At 38.5% G+C, this 18,587-nt stretch overlaps 1 protein-coding gene across 1 annotated transcript in view; it reads right to left on the minus strand.

Moving 5' to 3' along the window:
• FIG4 (phosphatidylinositol-3,5-bisphosphate 5-phosphatase) overlaps window positions 1–9,505 on the minus strand; it is a 44,516-nt gene extending 35,011 nt beyond the window's left edge. The window contains exons 1-5 of the mRNA XM_051212338.1: window positions 9,430–9,505; window positions 8,072–8,376; window positions 5,516–5,863; window positions 3,642–3,968; window positions 1,129–1,440 (exon numbers count right to left, since the gene is read on the minus strand). Coding sequence (XP_051072514.1) covers window positions 1,129–1,440; window positions 3,642–3,968; window positions 5,516–5,863; window positions 8,072–8,374 — 1,290 coding nt within the window. The 5' untranslated portion in view covers window positions 8,375–8,376; window positions 9,430–9,505. The remainder of the gene's footprint in view (window positions 1–1,128; window positions 1,441–3,641; window positions 3,969–5,515; window positions 5,864–8,071; window positions 8,377–9,429) is intronic.
• Between the last annotated feature and the right edge of the window lie 9,082 nt (window positions 9,506–18,587).

Raw genomic sequence — 18,587 nt, forward strand, 5'->3', positions numbered from 1 at the left:
GGGGGAGGTGTTGGGTCGGCTTCCGGAGAACTTCAACGGAGCCTCCAGAGGCCCAGAAAGGAGCCGATGGGCCCTAGCCAATCAGAGTATGATGGAACGTTCGAGAATTCCAGCTTGGCGTGCTACCATTGGTCGGTAGCATAATATGACGTTAACGGGTTGGCTGAAATATGATGTTGATTTAACAGACGCCAACATCTATAAATACCCTTGGTTTTCTGTACTAAAATGAACCTTGGGATAAAGTGTTTTCTCTCATACTTGTGTCTTCTCTCTGGAGTTCAAGTCGCTGTGTAGTTCTAGTTTGCGGGTTACGGGAATAGCTTGGGATTCGTATATAGCGTTCAACCTACACGACTTATGAGTCCAGTGCTTCCAGGTTTCCAATGGTGGTCTAACTTAGATAGGTTCATAATTCCAATGAAATTTAACAATCTCTGGAACCCTATGCTGGAAATTTACCGATTCCGTGAAAGAATCAACTTAGACAAAGCCGAGAAATGTCAGAAATTCAATTTTCTACTAATTAGGATATTACAATTAAATCACTATTGTTGCTATGAAAATTTAGTAGTACTTTTATGCTCCTTGTACGACCGCTTCGCTGTTTATTACGAGCCACTCTATACTAAGGTTAACGTAAGGAGATGCAATCCCATGGTAGCCGGTGACCAACAATCGGTTCATACGCCATTTGTTCCTTCAGAATACTGGAGCCCATGTGCACCATTGGTTTGAAATCAGGGTTTTTCAACTCCCCTAGTTGGATCCTCCATATCCACCGACCTGGTTAAAGCGCCGGACATTCGCTTTTCGTTCACAATTTGGTAAACAACAGTAATGCCACGAGAAGGCAGTAAGACTTCCCTGGCAGAGGCTATATACGCGTGGCCATGTGAGAGCATTTCGAGAGGGAGGGCGGACTCTCCCCACTCTCGGCCGTATCAGGGCATTTGGGGGCATTCTTTATATATGATGCTCTTTAGTTGGATTCTAAATGATATTAATTAGTTTCGAGAATCGATTTTGAAAACGAATCACAATGCATAAGGAATTACCGTTATAAGAGAAAAGCTGCCTTAAAATTGCATGATAAAGTTAAAAGAACGGGCACAGAATCATACTTACTTCATTTGCAACATCACCAACCAGATTAACACCACGTTTCAAAAATCGCCGACCAGCGAAATGTCTTGATCTACGAGCAATAAGAGTAACCATCATTGGCATTCGGCAAGCAGATAAGGCTATTTGATTAATACTACCATGAAATAACAAAGTGAACCATTCAGGCTGATCACTAATGAGACGAGAGCCATTACGGTTACACCCTGGTCGAAATCTCGGTGGAATTAATCTCCAATTCCAAACATACTTATCATTGGGTATATATTTTGATGTTAGCAGATGGATATATTCTTGACAATCAGACTTAAATAACTTGAAAACAAAAAGAAATCAGACAATTACACACGCTCTAAATAGCATGATACCTATGTGGTATAGCTTATGGAATAGATACTCACAGATGGGACAAGAATTAAGTGTGAGACTTGCATGTTCACAGAATTATGAGCATACTTTGACTGGCATATATGATCGAAAACTAACTATGTATCGTTAAATCACAAAGTAATAAGGAAATCTAAACGAGATGCTCTGTAGAACATGTTTTATGAACAACAAATATATATTTTAGTGTTACACTGGAACAGTAATGTGAATAAAACTTGTGTATTTATTAGCGGAATGATATATTTTTTCATTGTGCAAAAAAGTAATATTCATAAGAACGAGAGGGAAAAATATAAATTCTAAAAGAAGTATATGTAGATGTTTCTAATAGCTGAGTGTTTATCACAATCCAAGAAAAAAGAGCAGGATATTTGGAGAACTACATCGTGTAATGGTAGATATCAACCATATCGATTACAGTTCGCCAGTATAATTAGAAACATCTACAACACTGATATTTTTGCGACAGGATTTTTTAAAGGAAAAACAATCTGGTTGGATCGTTAGTGAGTTCGAGACAAAAGTATAGGTTTTTGGATCATTAGTGTGTGGTTGACATAGGTTCATGTCAATAAGCATGAATGATGCCCAAACATTTCAACAAGTTTGCTTAATAACTATAAGAAACTAGCCATCAATCAGTATTCTTGACGTTTCTCAACAAAGAAACTTTACATAGGTGTTGAAGAAAGCTAGATAGTATAATATAAAACCGTGTAATCAAATGTTAAGTATGAAATTTCTGTTGATCAAAAGGCAGGACGACACACTTCGACATTGATAACTCTCTTTTTAAATGGTATAGGTTGAACACTAACCCGTATTTGATCCCTTCTATTCCATATAAATTTATTTCCACCTTGATCGCTTCCTTTAGGGTATCAGACTATACCACCCATTACTATTTGAGGGTTTATGTTGTTATCAACATCCGGATCTGGTAATATTTGATTCTTACCTATCGTAATGTACCGCTAATACTAAGCAATTGCATTTTACCTATTTAAAAAATATTTACATACATGTGATAGAATTCCTTTGCCCTTTTAATTATTTAGTTTATGTTATGGGTGTTACCCATTGAAACTTCGTTTATTCCAATAAAACCTATATTTTGCAAATTAGTGCAGAATAAATGCCAACTTACAGGCCTGATCAGGCTTATACAAATTTTTAGGTAATAATAGAAATAAATTCAAGTCTACTTTATCTGGAATAACATGATCTCCAAGTAACTTAAAAATGAGTATTTTGAATAAATTTTACAAAGCGAATGTGAAACAGTGAGTGTAATAGATAGCATAAAAGTTTGAGTGGAATGATTTTACAGTACGACATTTAGTGATTGTTTACACTCCATAGCAAAAGATAGATTCAGTGGTGATAAACTTATCAATAGTGTACAAACTGATAATATATGCAGAAATACTAAGAATATGATATGAATGAACCGTTAGTTATGTTTTGATATGGACGGTAGTACATGTTCACTAAAGACAGTACATGGAACAGTTTGAGCACTATAACTTTCAGTTAGTTTATTTGCACTATTTCACCGAACCATTATTGCCGTTTGGGACAGAGTTGAATTAAGAGGTACTGTAGTATATCCAGTTTCTCGAAAAAAAATAGGTATAACGACGAAGCAGTAACATTGTTTATGGGTTCCAATCAGGTTACTGTCACATACTAAAATGCCTAATAGCTCCTAAGATACCGGCTAAACTTGAGAGGGCGATACCAACAAGAAAAAAGTCTAGCTTATAGGTTGCAAAACTATCACGTATTCTGGAGACCGAAGTACAAATATCACCAAGCAGTAAGGATAATAGCATATTGTGATTTTATTTCTTTCCAGTTATAACATGTATGTATTCATCAGCAACAAGAAAAATAACAAAAAACAGGATGAGGAGGAAATCGGTAAAAAGATTATAGAAATACGTCTCATACAACACTATACACACACATTTATTCTACCTCAAATTTTATGTATCTAATTATTTCATATCAGCTTGTTTTCTGCAATTTTTCTCACTTTTTTTAACTATTTAGCCATTTGGTGATAACTAATGTACATTTAGTAGACAACGAAAATTAATAATAAATGAAATTATAGAACTTACAGGCTCCATATTATATTGTAAACTATGAGATAAATCATAGGTATAACTAAAGTAAAAGTTGCTAGCTAAATCTACACTGCTAAATAGCTTTAAATATCGCATTTCATCACTGGAGAGTTTCTTACGTCCTATAGAACTTTTAATAAGATGAAATAATCCTGTTTGTTGTTCATCTTCATTAGAGCAAGAATCGTTATCGAGATCTTGTGAAACTGTACTATTTAAAGAAGACATTGAAGAATAATGACTTCTGGAACCATTATTTGCAAGTCCACGTTCATCAACAAAATCATTGCCAGGAATATAAAGTATAGCAGTATCTTCAACCTTTGAATACAAGAAAATATAAAGTGTTGAGACCAATGTGCAATAAAAGGATAGTAAAGTGATTATACATCAAATTAGAAAGTCAGTGTAACAAGTTTAGATCATGATAATATTTACAATGGGCTGTCATAGGAATTAACAATGGCGATTTAGATGTATTACATTATTGAAATTTATCAAAGGGACTAATTGCTTTAAATGGCGATTTCGTCAAACTATTTACCAGTCAACTGGGTGTATCTGTTTCTGTCAGTGATATGCACTTAACAACCACCAAAGTATAATCATATGGGAATTTCTTACAAGGCGGAAAAGTTTATCAACTTTATTAGGTGTGTCAAGAACAGAAATACGGCTAGATATAGAATAGACGAAATATGGCTAGCAGCGGAATCTAGGACACGCGTTTTTTCTTATCGTCATAATGATCACATCAGGATAATCCGCGCAGGATGCCCATATGCCGACCAAAACTGATTGAGTTTCATTAAAAAATATCAACAATGAGGTAATCCAAACCATTTTAAATTGAGTCAGAAATACTAGTTTGAGAAGAAACGTACCGTTTATTTTCTGGAAAATCAACGTGTAGGTTGATAGGAAAAATCTACGAAATTAAGTTCCAAAACCAAAACACTCATTGTGTACGGGCTATCGATACTAACTATTTGCTTGAACAGAGTAAATTAACATATGAGACAACAAGAAGTTTTCATACAGAAACTAATGCAACACATAGTTTATTTCCATTTTCCGAAGGGAAATAGTAGGGATAATTATTAGTTTACGAGGCCTTTGACCGATTGTTTCTAACCAAATAAGTGACTAATCATAATGATACTTTAAAACAAAGAATAAATTGGACATCCTTCCATTTCATTTAATCCAGTCATTACAGTGCATCAAATTACTAAAACTTAAGTAAAAGTTGGAGGCTAAACAAATGAAGTGTTCTTCAATGCACATGATTAAATGTTTGGTTGGAGATAGTTACTACTACAAAGTAATATCTATCGCAAAATCAATGGAAATAATGAAAGGTTGTTCCGCACTGTCAGGCATATGCACTATGTCAAGACCTATCGATACTAATAAAAACCATGGAATTGAGTTTAGTGGATTCCATATCCTTTGAAAGTGTAGCTTCTAAACATTTAAAATTTTGATGAGACAAGTAATTAATGAAAATGTCTTTTTATGCGACTACAGGTAAGTAATTACTATGACATCGTAAAAATATAACCAATGATGATAATTTAAGTTGAAATAATAATGATTGCTTACCATATAAGTTGTTCATGAAGTGGTAAACTCCATGGAGAACTATGCTGTCAATTAAAATTTGAAAACTCCCAGTTGATGAAGTTGAAACTATGTGTCCTTTAGGAAGGGTCAAGCATGAAGTCACATATTGATTGAGTCATTTAATTCAGTTATTTTAAGCATAATAACAGTGTCTTATTAACTAACTAATAAAGCCCCGTTTTTCCAGCTGATTCGTTTTGAATGAAAAGAAAAACAAGAAAACGTTTAAAACGTGTACTGACCTTACAGATTTGATGTTCACCTAATTGTGCAACCACTGAGTATTTAGTAATTAAGATAAGGTAATAACCACGTAGAAATCGTACAACTCCAACGACCCCATAGCATTTTGTAACTAAAACTAGAGAACGTTTACTGCTGCCAGTGAACAGAGCAGAAGCTGCAGCTTGCTGTAAATCCTTTGGATTAGAAAGCATATCGTTAGATATATTTAAATTCGAAATAGATGAAGTTTCGTCGATTTTGGGCAAATGTTCCTGAGGCCGACGCTTTGAAAAAAGTGACCATTTAGGAGATTTTGATGGCTCCAACTTGTCGTTACCATGAGAACTAGTTTGTGAATGGAAATGCTACGAATATCAGAATATTTCACAGAATTACATAAGATAATTTATGAGTAGGGTTTAAAACAATATGCACAAATAAAACTGTAAGTGCAAATTAAAACAATTTTAATATTCTTATGACTACAAAACGAACATCATATATGCTATCTAAATTTCCATAATTTTGATGACTGGAGACATTTTTTACTCAAGTACACATAATAATTATTTGTCAGCAAAAATACATACTAATAGAATGAATGGGTTCTAAACTGATTGTCCAAGAAATAATTTATATTTAACTCATTCAATCATAGTTGCAATTAGGTCTGACACTAATGTATGTTAAGTTGCCATACTTCATATCAGTAAAGCGAACGAAATCGGAAAGACTAGAAGTAGAATGGAATAAAAAAGTAAATGCAACGACAGTGCACACAAGACAAACACATTTCGAAAAGAACAAAGCAGATCCAAGAAAGAAATCTGAGGAATGTCCCTTAACCCAAAGTCCAAGGGGAGATAGAGCATGAATGCAACTGCGCCACTGTGACCAATTTCGATCCATGTCACCCAGCACCTCCAGTTGTTGATCATGAGTATTACGTTGGTCCAAACTACGAAAAAAGTACCTTCCACCATAGGACGACGGGTCGACACTTCTTGTTTAGTTCATTTCCAACTATTCACAGCCCAGCCCTCAAATGCCCTGATACGGCCGAGAGTGGGGAGAGTCCGCCCTCCCTCTCGAAATGCTCTCACATGGCCACGCGTATATAGCCTCTGCCAGGGAAGTCTTACTGCCTTCTCGTGGCATTACTGTTGTTTACCAAATTGTGAACGAAAAGCGAATGTCCGGCGCTTTAACCAGGTCGGTGGATATGGAGGATCCAACTAGGGGAGTTGAAAAACCTTGATTCCAAACCAATGGTGCACATGGGCTCCAGTATCCTGAAGGAACGAATGGCGTGTGAACCAATCGTTGGTCACCGGCCACCATGGTATTGCATCTCCTTACGATGCTCCACTGCCTCGTGGATCAAACCGAAGGCTCCGGGTGTGGCCCCCTAAGAAAACCACCTGCTTCGGTTTGAGCACCCAGGTAGTATCACAGCCCTCACGCAAATCAAATGAGATGTGTGGCGCATATGTATTTGGTGCCTCCTTGTACCAATATCTGTGTTACAATAAATAAATTCGCAGCCAAATGGACATTAGGATAGACGGTATCTAGAAAAGAATGACAGAAGTCCCAATCACTTCAATCAGTAAGGGTTCATAAGCTCATCTACTGACTTTCCGCTTTCACTTAGTAGCCCACTTGGAGATTAGGCATTATCCAATGGGTAATTTTCATAGGCATGCGATACTTCGAAGACATGTACGGGGAAATAACTACAGCCTAAGTATATGTTGTGCTTCGACAGAGTACGCTTTAGTCGTACAACACTGATGCACATTACATTTGTCACATGACTCAGACAATCATAGCCACATCAGCATAAAGGAAGTCGAAAAGATGAACAGTAAAAAAGTTGGAGTAATAATGGTATTAATGGTAGTGAGAAAGGCTAGACAAATTCCAAAAAAAGTGAAGAGTATAAAGATTGTGAAATAGTATTAAAACTCAAGAACATCAGAAAGACGAAGAGTAAATGCACCAAAGTTACTGAGACTGACCACAATTCGTATCACTTATTTTCCAACCACAGAGTATCATTATTAGATATCATTATCGTGCGGATCCTAGCCACCCACTATACACCTACGGTGTTTGGACACAAATGACAGCTCTTAGTTGACAGACAGGCGTTAGAAAATGAGACTAGGTCGAGAACTTACAAAATCGTGACTTATGGTACGACCAAATAGCTATTTCATTGATTGTTTATCAATTATAATTGCATTTTTTTTATATTGAAAATTAGTATACAAAATTAGTTTAGTTTATTTTGGTTCGGAACCAATAATTATGACCGGCTACATAGTTAAGTAATCTGATCTAAGCCGTGTTTGTCTAAGACTATATTCATGAAGAGAAAGAAGAGGACAAGACGGTTATCTAAATCGAATTGTGTCACCTAGGATCTGACAGTAGTACATAATACCTCACGAAACTAAAAAGCAAAGTAGAGGAATTTTTACATAACTTTGTTGTATCCAGTAGTACATACCCGATAAATGAAATGGGACGATACTCACTAAAATTCTAAGTCGATATTGCAAACGTACCCGACTAGTTGCCTGGATAACATGCAGCAATCGTGCTAATTCTGATTTGGAATAAATATGAGGATCCTCAATTATATTCAGACGCCATATTCGATCAACTAAACTTTCTGCTTCAACAGTTGCTTCAGAAGCACTACACTCTTTATCAAGCCACAAGTGATCTTCCTTTAAGGGAACAGGAGCACGAGCGATCTTGAGAATTCGGAAATGGCGTTCCCCAACATCAGAACCAACGAGGTAGATGTGCGAGGGGCTTTCATAAACACTGATACTCCTCATCCAATTTATGTATGGTACCTCCATAGCTGGAAAAACGTACAAAGTGATCCTCAATAATATCGTTAGGGATAGAAAATTTCAACAAAAATGAGTGCATAAAAGTTGAAACGTATTTTAATAGTCACTCGGATGAAAATCCATACAAGAATCAGACACTAAAAGTGGGATAATTATTCACGTCTTCGCACATGGCTACAGCTCTCCTGGAAAACATATTCAAAAGTAGGTTCGATGAAGAGAGATTCTCATACCCAAGGTGAATACAGGCTTTCCAGTGTGCTACATTTTAAAGGTTAAACTGAAACTGGGTAACTATACATTTATTACCTAAGACTTAGCTTCATCTAGTTTGTAGAAAATTCAGATTATTCTACTGCCTTCTCCAGTAGAATCATTTTTTAGCAAATACACCAGCTTTACAACCTATCAAGATATAAATGCTTGGCCGATATATTTATAGTCAATCATGGCATCTAAATGATCGCTCTTACTTGTTTCACTAAGTCCTGCAACTAAACACCATATTGATACAGGAGCCAAGATCACGATCAGCGATATATGAACTTTGCTTGCTGATATAATGACCAAGGTCATAATTGACTGGGGAGTGAAAGGCCTACCATACATTTATATGCATGCATTTTTTTATATCACCTAAGCCAAAATTATCCCCAAACGATTGTTTTCAATCCACAGAGGGTTGCATAAGCTCTACAGTTAAGATGTATATAAAATAAGTAAATAATTTATTTATAACTTCAACCCCAATTCTACTCTGAAATACCTAATTGTAAATTCGTCTTTAAAAACTAGTAATCGTTTGAAAGTCAACATGTTGAAGTTTATACCTGGTTTGAAGGTACGGTTTATGTTGAAGGAGGACCTCCCTCCAGGCACGCGAGAAGCACTAAAATTTGATGGTGAAAGCAATCGATGACAATTAGCAATCAAACAAACGTGAAACTAGGAAAATAGTTTTAAACATACTTATGCGATAATCAATACTAGAAATTGTTAATCTGAGATCCTGAATTTTAAAGCACTTCTTATATGTGCATTGAATTGTTGAAGAGACTCACTTGTTTCTAATAATGTAATTCTAACTCTTCGCGTTCATCTAACCACTGACGAACCTCCAACCTTGAGATTTTCAATCTCGAGCCAACTTATTTCAGTCAGTCTTTAGACATCATTGGTAAGGATAGTAGGTTGGTGAACCTATGTTAATCCTGACAGATTGACTTCTAGTGAAGTTCCAGGTTCTCCTTGAAAATATTCACTAATGGAGCTGTACCACATGTACGGGTAACGCGTTCCAGACATTGACTACTCGATGAGAAAAACGGGACCCCACTTTAAATTTATTTGATCGCAGTTTGTGAACCTTCTTGCTATGACCTCGGAGATTATTAATGCTGGAAGGAGCAAAAAGATAAGACACAATAACACGCAGACCATAATTAAAGCTACGGGGTCATCCATAGGAAGACCACTGCCGTCATCGACTATGAGAGTCGTATGCTGGGAGGACTATCCCGCTCTACGCGTCTCGGATTCACTCATATCCTGATTCCAGAGGACTTCAATCTCTCTAGAGTCAACTTCGCGGAACATACGTATATTGGAGGTGAAAACTCAATTGAAGCCCGGTTCTTCAACATCATTGAGGATCTGGGATTATACGAAAATGTGTAGTCGGCAACTCCTTGGAGAAACAGTCAGATACCGTCGCGCTTAGGTTGTGTATTTACAAACGAAAAATTTCTAGTTGACAACCTCTAAATCATGGCTCCCCTGGGGAAAAGCGACCACGCCATTATAGCCTTCAGTCTTGTTAGCAAAACTGAGCTAAGATATCCCACCAACAACAGGTGCTGGAATTTCAAACGATTGAATGTGTCAGCTCTACACGACTATCTACAACAGGTGATTTGGGATGTTCACACTCAACTTGGTGTGGATGCTCATTGGGACGTTTTACTACACACGCCCTTATGTGCTACAAAGCAGTCAGTTCCTCAAACGGTCTACAATAGCTACAAACAATTTACAATTATCAAGACCACACCCTTCGTTTGCTAAGCCGCAAAAGGCACTCTTGAGCAGAATACAAACGAACTGACAATAAAGGTGCGTACATGCAATAAAAACATATAAGGAACATATGCACGAAGGCTATAAGAGAAGACAGACTTCAGTACCAGATAAAGCTTATGGATAAATTTGTCTCCAATCCGAAAAGTTTATTCCATTATGCAGCCTGTCTTCGTCAAACCAAAACTGGAGTTTCGCAACTGCTAAGTCTCAATGGCCCAACCAATAACGACGGCGAGGCCGCTAACCTTTTGGCTGAACAATACTCTCGGAAATTTCAACCGACCCACATTAACTATAGTGATGACAGCTTCATCTGCAACTTCACAGGACTTTCCGTAGTGAACCTGAGCGCTGACTTAGTGTTCCGGAAACTGCAGCACCCAAGAAAAGGCACTTCTCATGGCCCAAATATAGTTCGCTCTGCTATACTGAGGGAAGCAGTTCCAATCCTGTCAACACCGCTTAGAGAGATGTTCGCACACTCGCTAAGCTGAGGCAAACTATCGGAAATTTCGAAGCTGGCTCACATCACACCAATTTTCAAAGGAGGTCGACGCAGAGAAACTTCAGGTTACCGATCGGTGGACCTTCCCTCTTTACCTTAAAAAAATATGGGGTCCCTGATATGCGACGGTATACATGACTATTTACTGTCCTTAAATTTTTTCTCACCCCAACATCATGGTTTCAGGAAGGGCTACTCTTGTATAACTAACCTACTGACTGAGGTGGACAGATGGACAAGCATCCTTGATCGCAAGGGGAAGGTCGATATCATTTACCTTGATTTCTCAAAAGCTTTTGATAGGGTTGACCACATATATCTTATCAATAAGCTCAAACGATTGGGCATCAAACCACCTCTAATTGATTGGCTCACTTCATATATGAAAAATCGACATTTTAAGGTCAGGATTAACTTCACTGTCTCAGGCTGTGGAATGTCCTAGCGGGATTCCACAGAGCTCAGTACTAGGACCTCTTCTTTTCTTGATTTATATAAGTTATCTTCCACAACAGGTACAGTCAGACATTACTTTTTGTTGATAACGTGAAACTTTGTAGAGAGAGATACGCAACCAAGAGGATATACAGGCACTTCAGGAGGATCTGAGTCGAATTCAAAGTTAGGCAGACGATAACAGACTTACCTTGAACAATTCAAAGTGTAAAGTAGTCCATCTGCGACATGTCGCAGACTACAGTTACAACTTAAGGAACCCCTCTCTAGTAGTATACCAAGTCGAAAAAGATTTAAGAGTGCTGGTGCCCTATGATTTGAAGTCTTACGCTAACGGTGACAAAAATACCATCCGAGCAAACCTTGCACTGATAACATTGAAGTGCATTTTCGACCAGTTAGACGCAAGAACATTCCAAATAATTTTCAACAGTTTTATTCGTCCCCATTTGGAGTACAAAAACATAGTATTTCCTCTCTCACTCCAAAAGGATAAGGACACTCTGAATCGTAGCCAACGGTGAGCCACGAAATCAGTTCGGGGACTCAAATTTAAAGGTTACGAAGAGCGCCTCCATTCACTTAACCTTTACCCATTAGAGTATAGGCGTCTTAAACGTGAACTGATGGCTTACAGTATCCTTAACAGTTCTTGACATTCTCTTTAACACCCACTTAGGCTTAGTTCGAACACTAACCTAAGGGGTAACACCCAGATATTGGAGATACATTACAGCAGAACGGACTGTAGACGCAACTTCTACTCCTTAAGAGTTGTCAAATGCTGGAATTCGCTGCCGGCCGAGCTAGTCCAAGCGACTTCCCAAGAGTCCTTTAAGAGGCAACTTGATCTATTCTTAAGGACTAAGGATAGTATCACACTATGATTTACAAATTTCTTTTCCTGTTTTATTGGTAACGTACCTAGGTTCCTGCCTGGAGGATTTGGTGATCTCGTGCTACTAGACACGGAAGCCTGTTAAGCGAAAGCTTCTTCTATTCCATCCACAACCATTTGAACCATTTGAAATGCTAGTATAAGGTCACCTCGCGTCCGAAGATACGATAAGGAGAAAATGTTTAGGCGTTTTAAACACTCATCGTGAGGGAGGTTAGAAAGACCCTACACTGATTTTTTTCACACGCTCTGAATACGCTTAATTGACTTAGTATCCTTTATCAGACATGGGCTAGCTGATTGAATACAGTACTCTATGTGTGGCCTTACATAGGTGGGATATAAAATCCGAAATATTTCCACGTCAAAACTTTTGAATGTTCGGCGAAGTAGCCTTGATGTACGAAAACTTTGACAGCAGCTGCGTTGAAACGCGTAGTTGTTTTCAAGCCATGACTAATTATTCCTCCTAAGTCTTTATGTTCTTGAACGCGTGGAAGAGATGTTCCATCAATAGTATGATTGTAACTATTACCATATCAGATGTTCATAAACACACTTTCTAGAATTAACTTAGAAGCTCCAACCTTGAGCCCTTCTAACTAATTCATCCAAATCAGCTTGGAGATTCAGATGATCAGCCTCACTTATTGTTCTCTAGATTTTACATCATCCTCAAACAACAATGTCGACGACTTAAGCAACAGCGGTAATTCATTGACGTAGGTTAGGAAAAGTAGAGGGCCTAAGATGGTGCCTTGAGGTACACCACTTTTGACCGGCTTTCAGTAATTACGATAAGAGGTCTATCGATCTATATCAATCCTTGCAGTTCAGATTACTGCGAAGGTTCAATCTCGTTCTGAATATAAAAACAGAATATGTTGATATTACGTGCTCCGGTAGAGAACTCTGGTAGATCACTACTTGGTGCAAGAAACGGAACTCAAGATGTAGACGATTTGATCTCGGATTTGGAACCTTCTTAGAGTGTCCTCTCAGATGACCACTCTTCGATGGAATAAAAAGATAAGACATATTAATACCAAGGTCATCGTTCAGTATACGATAAGCCAATATTCGATCACCCCGTAATCTGTGGTAAGACAACGGAAATAAGTTTAGGTGTCTCAGTCTGTCTTCATAAGATAGGCTAGAGGGACTTTTGCCATTCTGATTTCTCGTCGTTGAACTAATTCTAGCATATCCACCTCATACTTGAAGCAATAACCCGCTGATTGAATCCCATATTACAAATGCCGTCTCACGAAAGTTGGGTATAATAATCTAAACATTTCTTCGTCCGAATTCTGAAAAGGCCTACGAAAAGCCAATAATACCCTATAGTATATTTAGGTAGCAGCCTTACAGTCACTTGGTTGGGTTTTAAATTTAGTCAGACTCATTTGGTAGGGACCAAAGGCTTATGGCCCATGTTATTCCTTTTCTAATATGCTTATGTGAGTGTTTAGTCTGCTCTCGAATAAGCTAATTGAGGGTGCGGACAACACTACTTCGGGTAACAAGTTCTAAGAATAAACGACTCGGTGTGAAAACTTGTATGCCACAGGTGATTTGTTTGCTCTTGTGCTCTGAGCCGTCCCGATCTGGTAGGGAGAAAAATAGAGGATATATCAGGTCCAAAATAAATTCTATACATTATGCGCATGAAAATCAGCTCACTTATCTGTGATAGGACAGAGTGAGGAGGTCTAGCTTTTCATCCGCTCTTTGTATAGTGAAACCCGGAGTTCTGGAACTGTACAGGCATATTCGAGTCTCATTTCAAACGGGGGTTTGTACCCTGAACTCAGTTGCCAAGCTTAGTACTGACGAAAAATTTGTATACTGTAGTGAACATGGCACTATCTAATTTGGTGAATATCCATCTTAAATCCCAAAGAGTTCTAATCTGTTTGGCTGCAATGTCCCGGAAGTGAGCCATGGTCTTAAGATCATAACTCACTGTCACCCCAAAGTCCTTTTGAGTCTGTGTAGACTACATCAACTGATTTCCCATTGTTTAGAATCTCTACCTATTGCTCCTTTGCTAGAACGAGACTTGTTGGGTAAGATAAATCTTTAATGAAGCCATGTTTTTCTCCGTTTAATAAGTTGTTACTTTTCACGTATACCGTTATTATCTTTTAGATCTTTCTTACCAGTATTTTAACTACGACACTGGTGAGACTAACAAATCTGTAGTTCGGTGTTGGTCCTGGTTTGTGTATTGAAGTGATAGTTGCATCATTCAGTCCGTAGGCAACTCACCTTGGTGATGTTACTGAATATCGCAGTTAGTGAGGAAGGAATATATTTTGCAATTTGTCTCAAGATTTTGGGGTGTAGTTCATCCGGCTCTGTTGAATTTTTCTTGTATAAAATGCCAAAAGCCTAAAGTAAATTGTCCCTATCAAAGTCCACGATTAGCTGACGTTTTATTGACTTTTATATTTGGGTCTAGTTCTTCGTCTAGAAGAGACTCATGGTAAAAAAACTGTCTCGAAATAGTTTGTCATAGCCTCTGCTTTTTTGTGGTTATTCTCTATCATTTGAGATCCAGCTCGTGTGATTACGGTACTTTTCGTGTATAGGATAACCCCACTTCTCCTAAGGTTTCATCTATCAGCCCCACTAGGAAGTACATCAATCAACTGAATTCTACTATCACACACTTTAGACGTTGATCATATTTAGGAGATGGCAATGACATCAGAGTTTTCTATGTCTACCACTGTCTTGAGCACCGCCATTTTATTTTCTAGGCTGCAGGCATTCGAATAGCACACCTTCAATTCTGTGAAGGGCTTCCTTTTATCACCAAATTGGTTTGAGGAACATTTTGCTCTGAATTTGTACAATGAGAAGACCCTGAAGTAAAAGGTTTTTCTCACCACTCGGAGCGAGATTGCTTAGTTCTACATTTGTCAGTCGTCTCTCAATACGATCAACCGGCATGAGATCCTCATGGATATATATTGCGGGTCCAGTTAGTTTGCGCGAGTTTTCCAGCATTCGGTTTCATTCTTCAACCAAAGTAGAGGTGACAGTTAAGAGGCGCCCATTAAGACTGCAGCACAGATCCAACGCCTTACACCACTCAACCACAAGAAAAATGATAGAAGGTGCGCAAAACTTATTTATCAGTTTATAATGACACTCCATACGTAACAAGTAACTTTTCTACCAAACTGAGATAATAGTACAACTTCCATTGTAAAAGTTGTCATTTCTGTCAGGTTCAATACCTATAGTGTTTGAACATCATCCACGCTAATAACGTAAAAATAACTACTCAGTAAGCTAAGTCGCTGTCTCACCTTTTTACACCTTAAATTCTGGTATAGCAGGGATTTCGTGCACCATTATAAGGATATAGGTAACATAAAGTTTAACCAACCCAGTAGATAAAGTTCCGAAACCCTATTAGAATTGTATGATTAACTTTGAAACTACTTCACTGGTTCCAACATGCGCGGGTAGTGATTTCACGATCATTTTGACCAGATTCTTGTAATGCAAACATAGTTTACCTTCCAAGAAAACACCCTACACTAGTAAAGCAGTTGTAGCGGTAAATAAATCCCCGAAATAAATAGTTCTAAGTTTTCGACATTGGATGCTGACCATATGTTTTAGTGGACTCATCTAGCTGAAGGCGCTCGGTCAGGCATCCGCACCAGATCACGTGTAAAAACGCCGTGCTCAACATCAACCGCAATCGCTAGCCAGATTAGATCAGAGAATTCCGATATATTGGTCATCGCCAAATATACTCTTCCGATCTCCTCGACTCTATCTTTTGATTTCCCTGGGTGGGAACGAATTATATTAGAAGGTGTTACTGGTAGAAGCGTTGTCAAACACTGAATACCTGTGACATCATCATTGGTGAGACTGACGTGATCTGGTACACCTATTTGCAACTGTGAGTCTGTTCCTTTTTGGGATTTTTTTATATATCATTGCCTTATTTTTTTTTGAACATTGTGATGTTGTTTTCGTATTTTTTTCTTGGATATATATATTTTTTCCCCTCGTTCATTATCGTACTTCATATATCATCATGACTGAACAGACACCCAAAGTACTCAAGCTTAAGACTTTGTCCCCGCCTTCGTTTCAACTCATGCCTTTCTGGCCCGACAACATCGAAGCCTGGTTTTGCTACGCAGAAGCCGACTTCTCCGAGCACGGCGCGATCGACACACGTGCACAATTCCTCGCAGTAGTCAAGGCACTACCACGCGAATTCAACAGGTACGTAACACCTAGTATGTTTACTAGTGATGTTTCCGATCCTTACGAAATCTTAAAACGCTCGATTCTTAAACGAGGAGACCTAACCGATCGACAAAGGTTAGATCAACTCTTCAATAACATCGACCTGCAACACAGTTCTGCGACAGACATGTTGCAACGGATGAGAGAGGTGATAGGCCTAAGAACTTTCGACGAAGGTCTATTCAAACAACTCTTCTTGTCAAAACTTCCCCAACAGGTGCAAGCAATTCTGGTCTCGTTCCAGAACAACGGCTTAGACGAGCTAGCTGCATCTGCCGACCGCATTTTAGAAATTACGAAACTTTCTACTACCGAGGTATTTTTAGTCAAAGAAAAACCTCAAACGACTCAGAATGACATAACCGAGTTATGTCATACACTCACGCGTTGTCTTAATCTTCGTACTGATGATGTCACAGGTATTCAGTGTTTGACAACGCTTCTACCAGTAACACCTTCTAATATATTTCGTTCCCACCCAGAGAAATCAAAAGACAGAGTCGAGGAGATCGGAAGAGTATATTTGGCGATGACCAATATATCGGAATTCTCTGATCTAATCTGGCTAGCGATTGCGGTTGATGTTGAGCACGGCGTTACCACACGTGATCTGGTGCGGATGCCTGACCGAGCGCCTTCAGCTAGATGAGTCCACTAAAACATATGGTCAGCATCCAATGTCGAAAACTTAGAACTATTTATTTTGGGGATTCATTTATCGCTACAGATCACTCCCTCCCTAGTGGGGCAGTGACGACCCTAAGACGTGGCCAGCCAGAAGTTTAAACCCAACGAGTTTGTCGTTGGTAAACACTCTTCTGATAGCTTACTAAGTGTAGCAGCGTCTGGCCGTCTTTCCTTACTATATGGGACCGAGGTACAACATAGTAAAAAAAAAGAAAAAGTTGCAACGAAAACTTCGACTCCTCGTAAACTGCATCGTTCTTTTCCAGCCGTCCTGGAAAAGAAAAAAGAAAGTGTAAGTGCATGTCGCAATACACTCGTATGTGCGTAAAAACACAATGTCGGCGAAAAAATGGAAAATATACTCGAGCACACGTAATAGCGTTAAAAAAATAATTTTTCTTTTTTTTTTTAAAATAAAAATATAAATATATAGGCATATTAAAATTGTTTTTTAAAGAAAAAATTTTATATCGTAAAAAGAAAAATCGAGATAATATAAAATGTCGAGTAGTGCCTTACGTGCAGTAGTCGTTTAAATGTTCTGGAAATCTTACTCTTCTTCCAGAACGCGTCGTTTTAGGTATATTTTCAGATACATTCGGAGTATCATCGCTAGTGTTGGTTGTCGGTTGAGGAATTATGAGTGTAGGAGTCGTGTTGTGCGATTGTACCGAAGGAAAATCGACGTGAATAGGATTTCCTTCTAAATACGCTGCTTTTAAGCGATCGATGCTGATGCTATCGTTTGTTCCGTTCGGAAGCGAGTGATTCCTAAAAGTGTGGTCAGACGACGGAAAAGTTCAGATTCAAACTGACGTCCGCGGTCTGTGGTGATGGTTGAAGGGCAACCGAAGTTTGCTACCCATCGTTCGACGAAGGTGCGGGCCACTGTTTCAGCAGTGATGTCCTTAATAGGTACTGCTTCTGGCCATCGAGTGAAACGGTCAACGCAGGTTAAGAGATAAGAGTATCCATTTGAATCTGGTAAAGGTCCTACCAAATCCAGATGAACATGGTCGAAACGAGCATCGGGAGTTTTAAATGAGCCTAAGGGACATTTATTGTGTCTGATAACCTTAAATTTTTGGCAGCTTACACAGGAGTGTGCCCACTCCCTCACGTCTTTATTCATTCCAGGCCAGCAAAACCATTCTGCTATAAGCTTGATGGTTGCACGGACGCCTGGATGAGAAAGTTTTTGCAATGTATTGAAGACATTGCATCGATAATGTTTCGGCACGATTGGGCGATCCCTACCTGTAGATGTGTCACAAAGTAAGGTTTCTTTACCTGTTCCCATCTGTTTGACG

The sequence above is a fragment of the Schistosoma haematobium genome, chromosome ZW (assembly GCF_000699445.3).
Source record: "Schistosoma haematobium chromosome ZW, whole genome shotgun sequence".
Classification (NCBI taxonomy): Eukaryota; Metazoa; Platyhelminthes; class Trematoda; order Strigeidida; family Schistosomatidae; genus Schistosoma; species Schistosoma haematobium.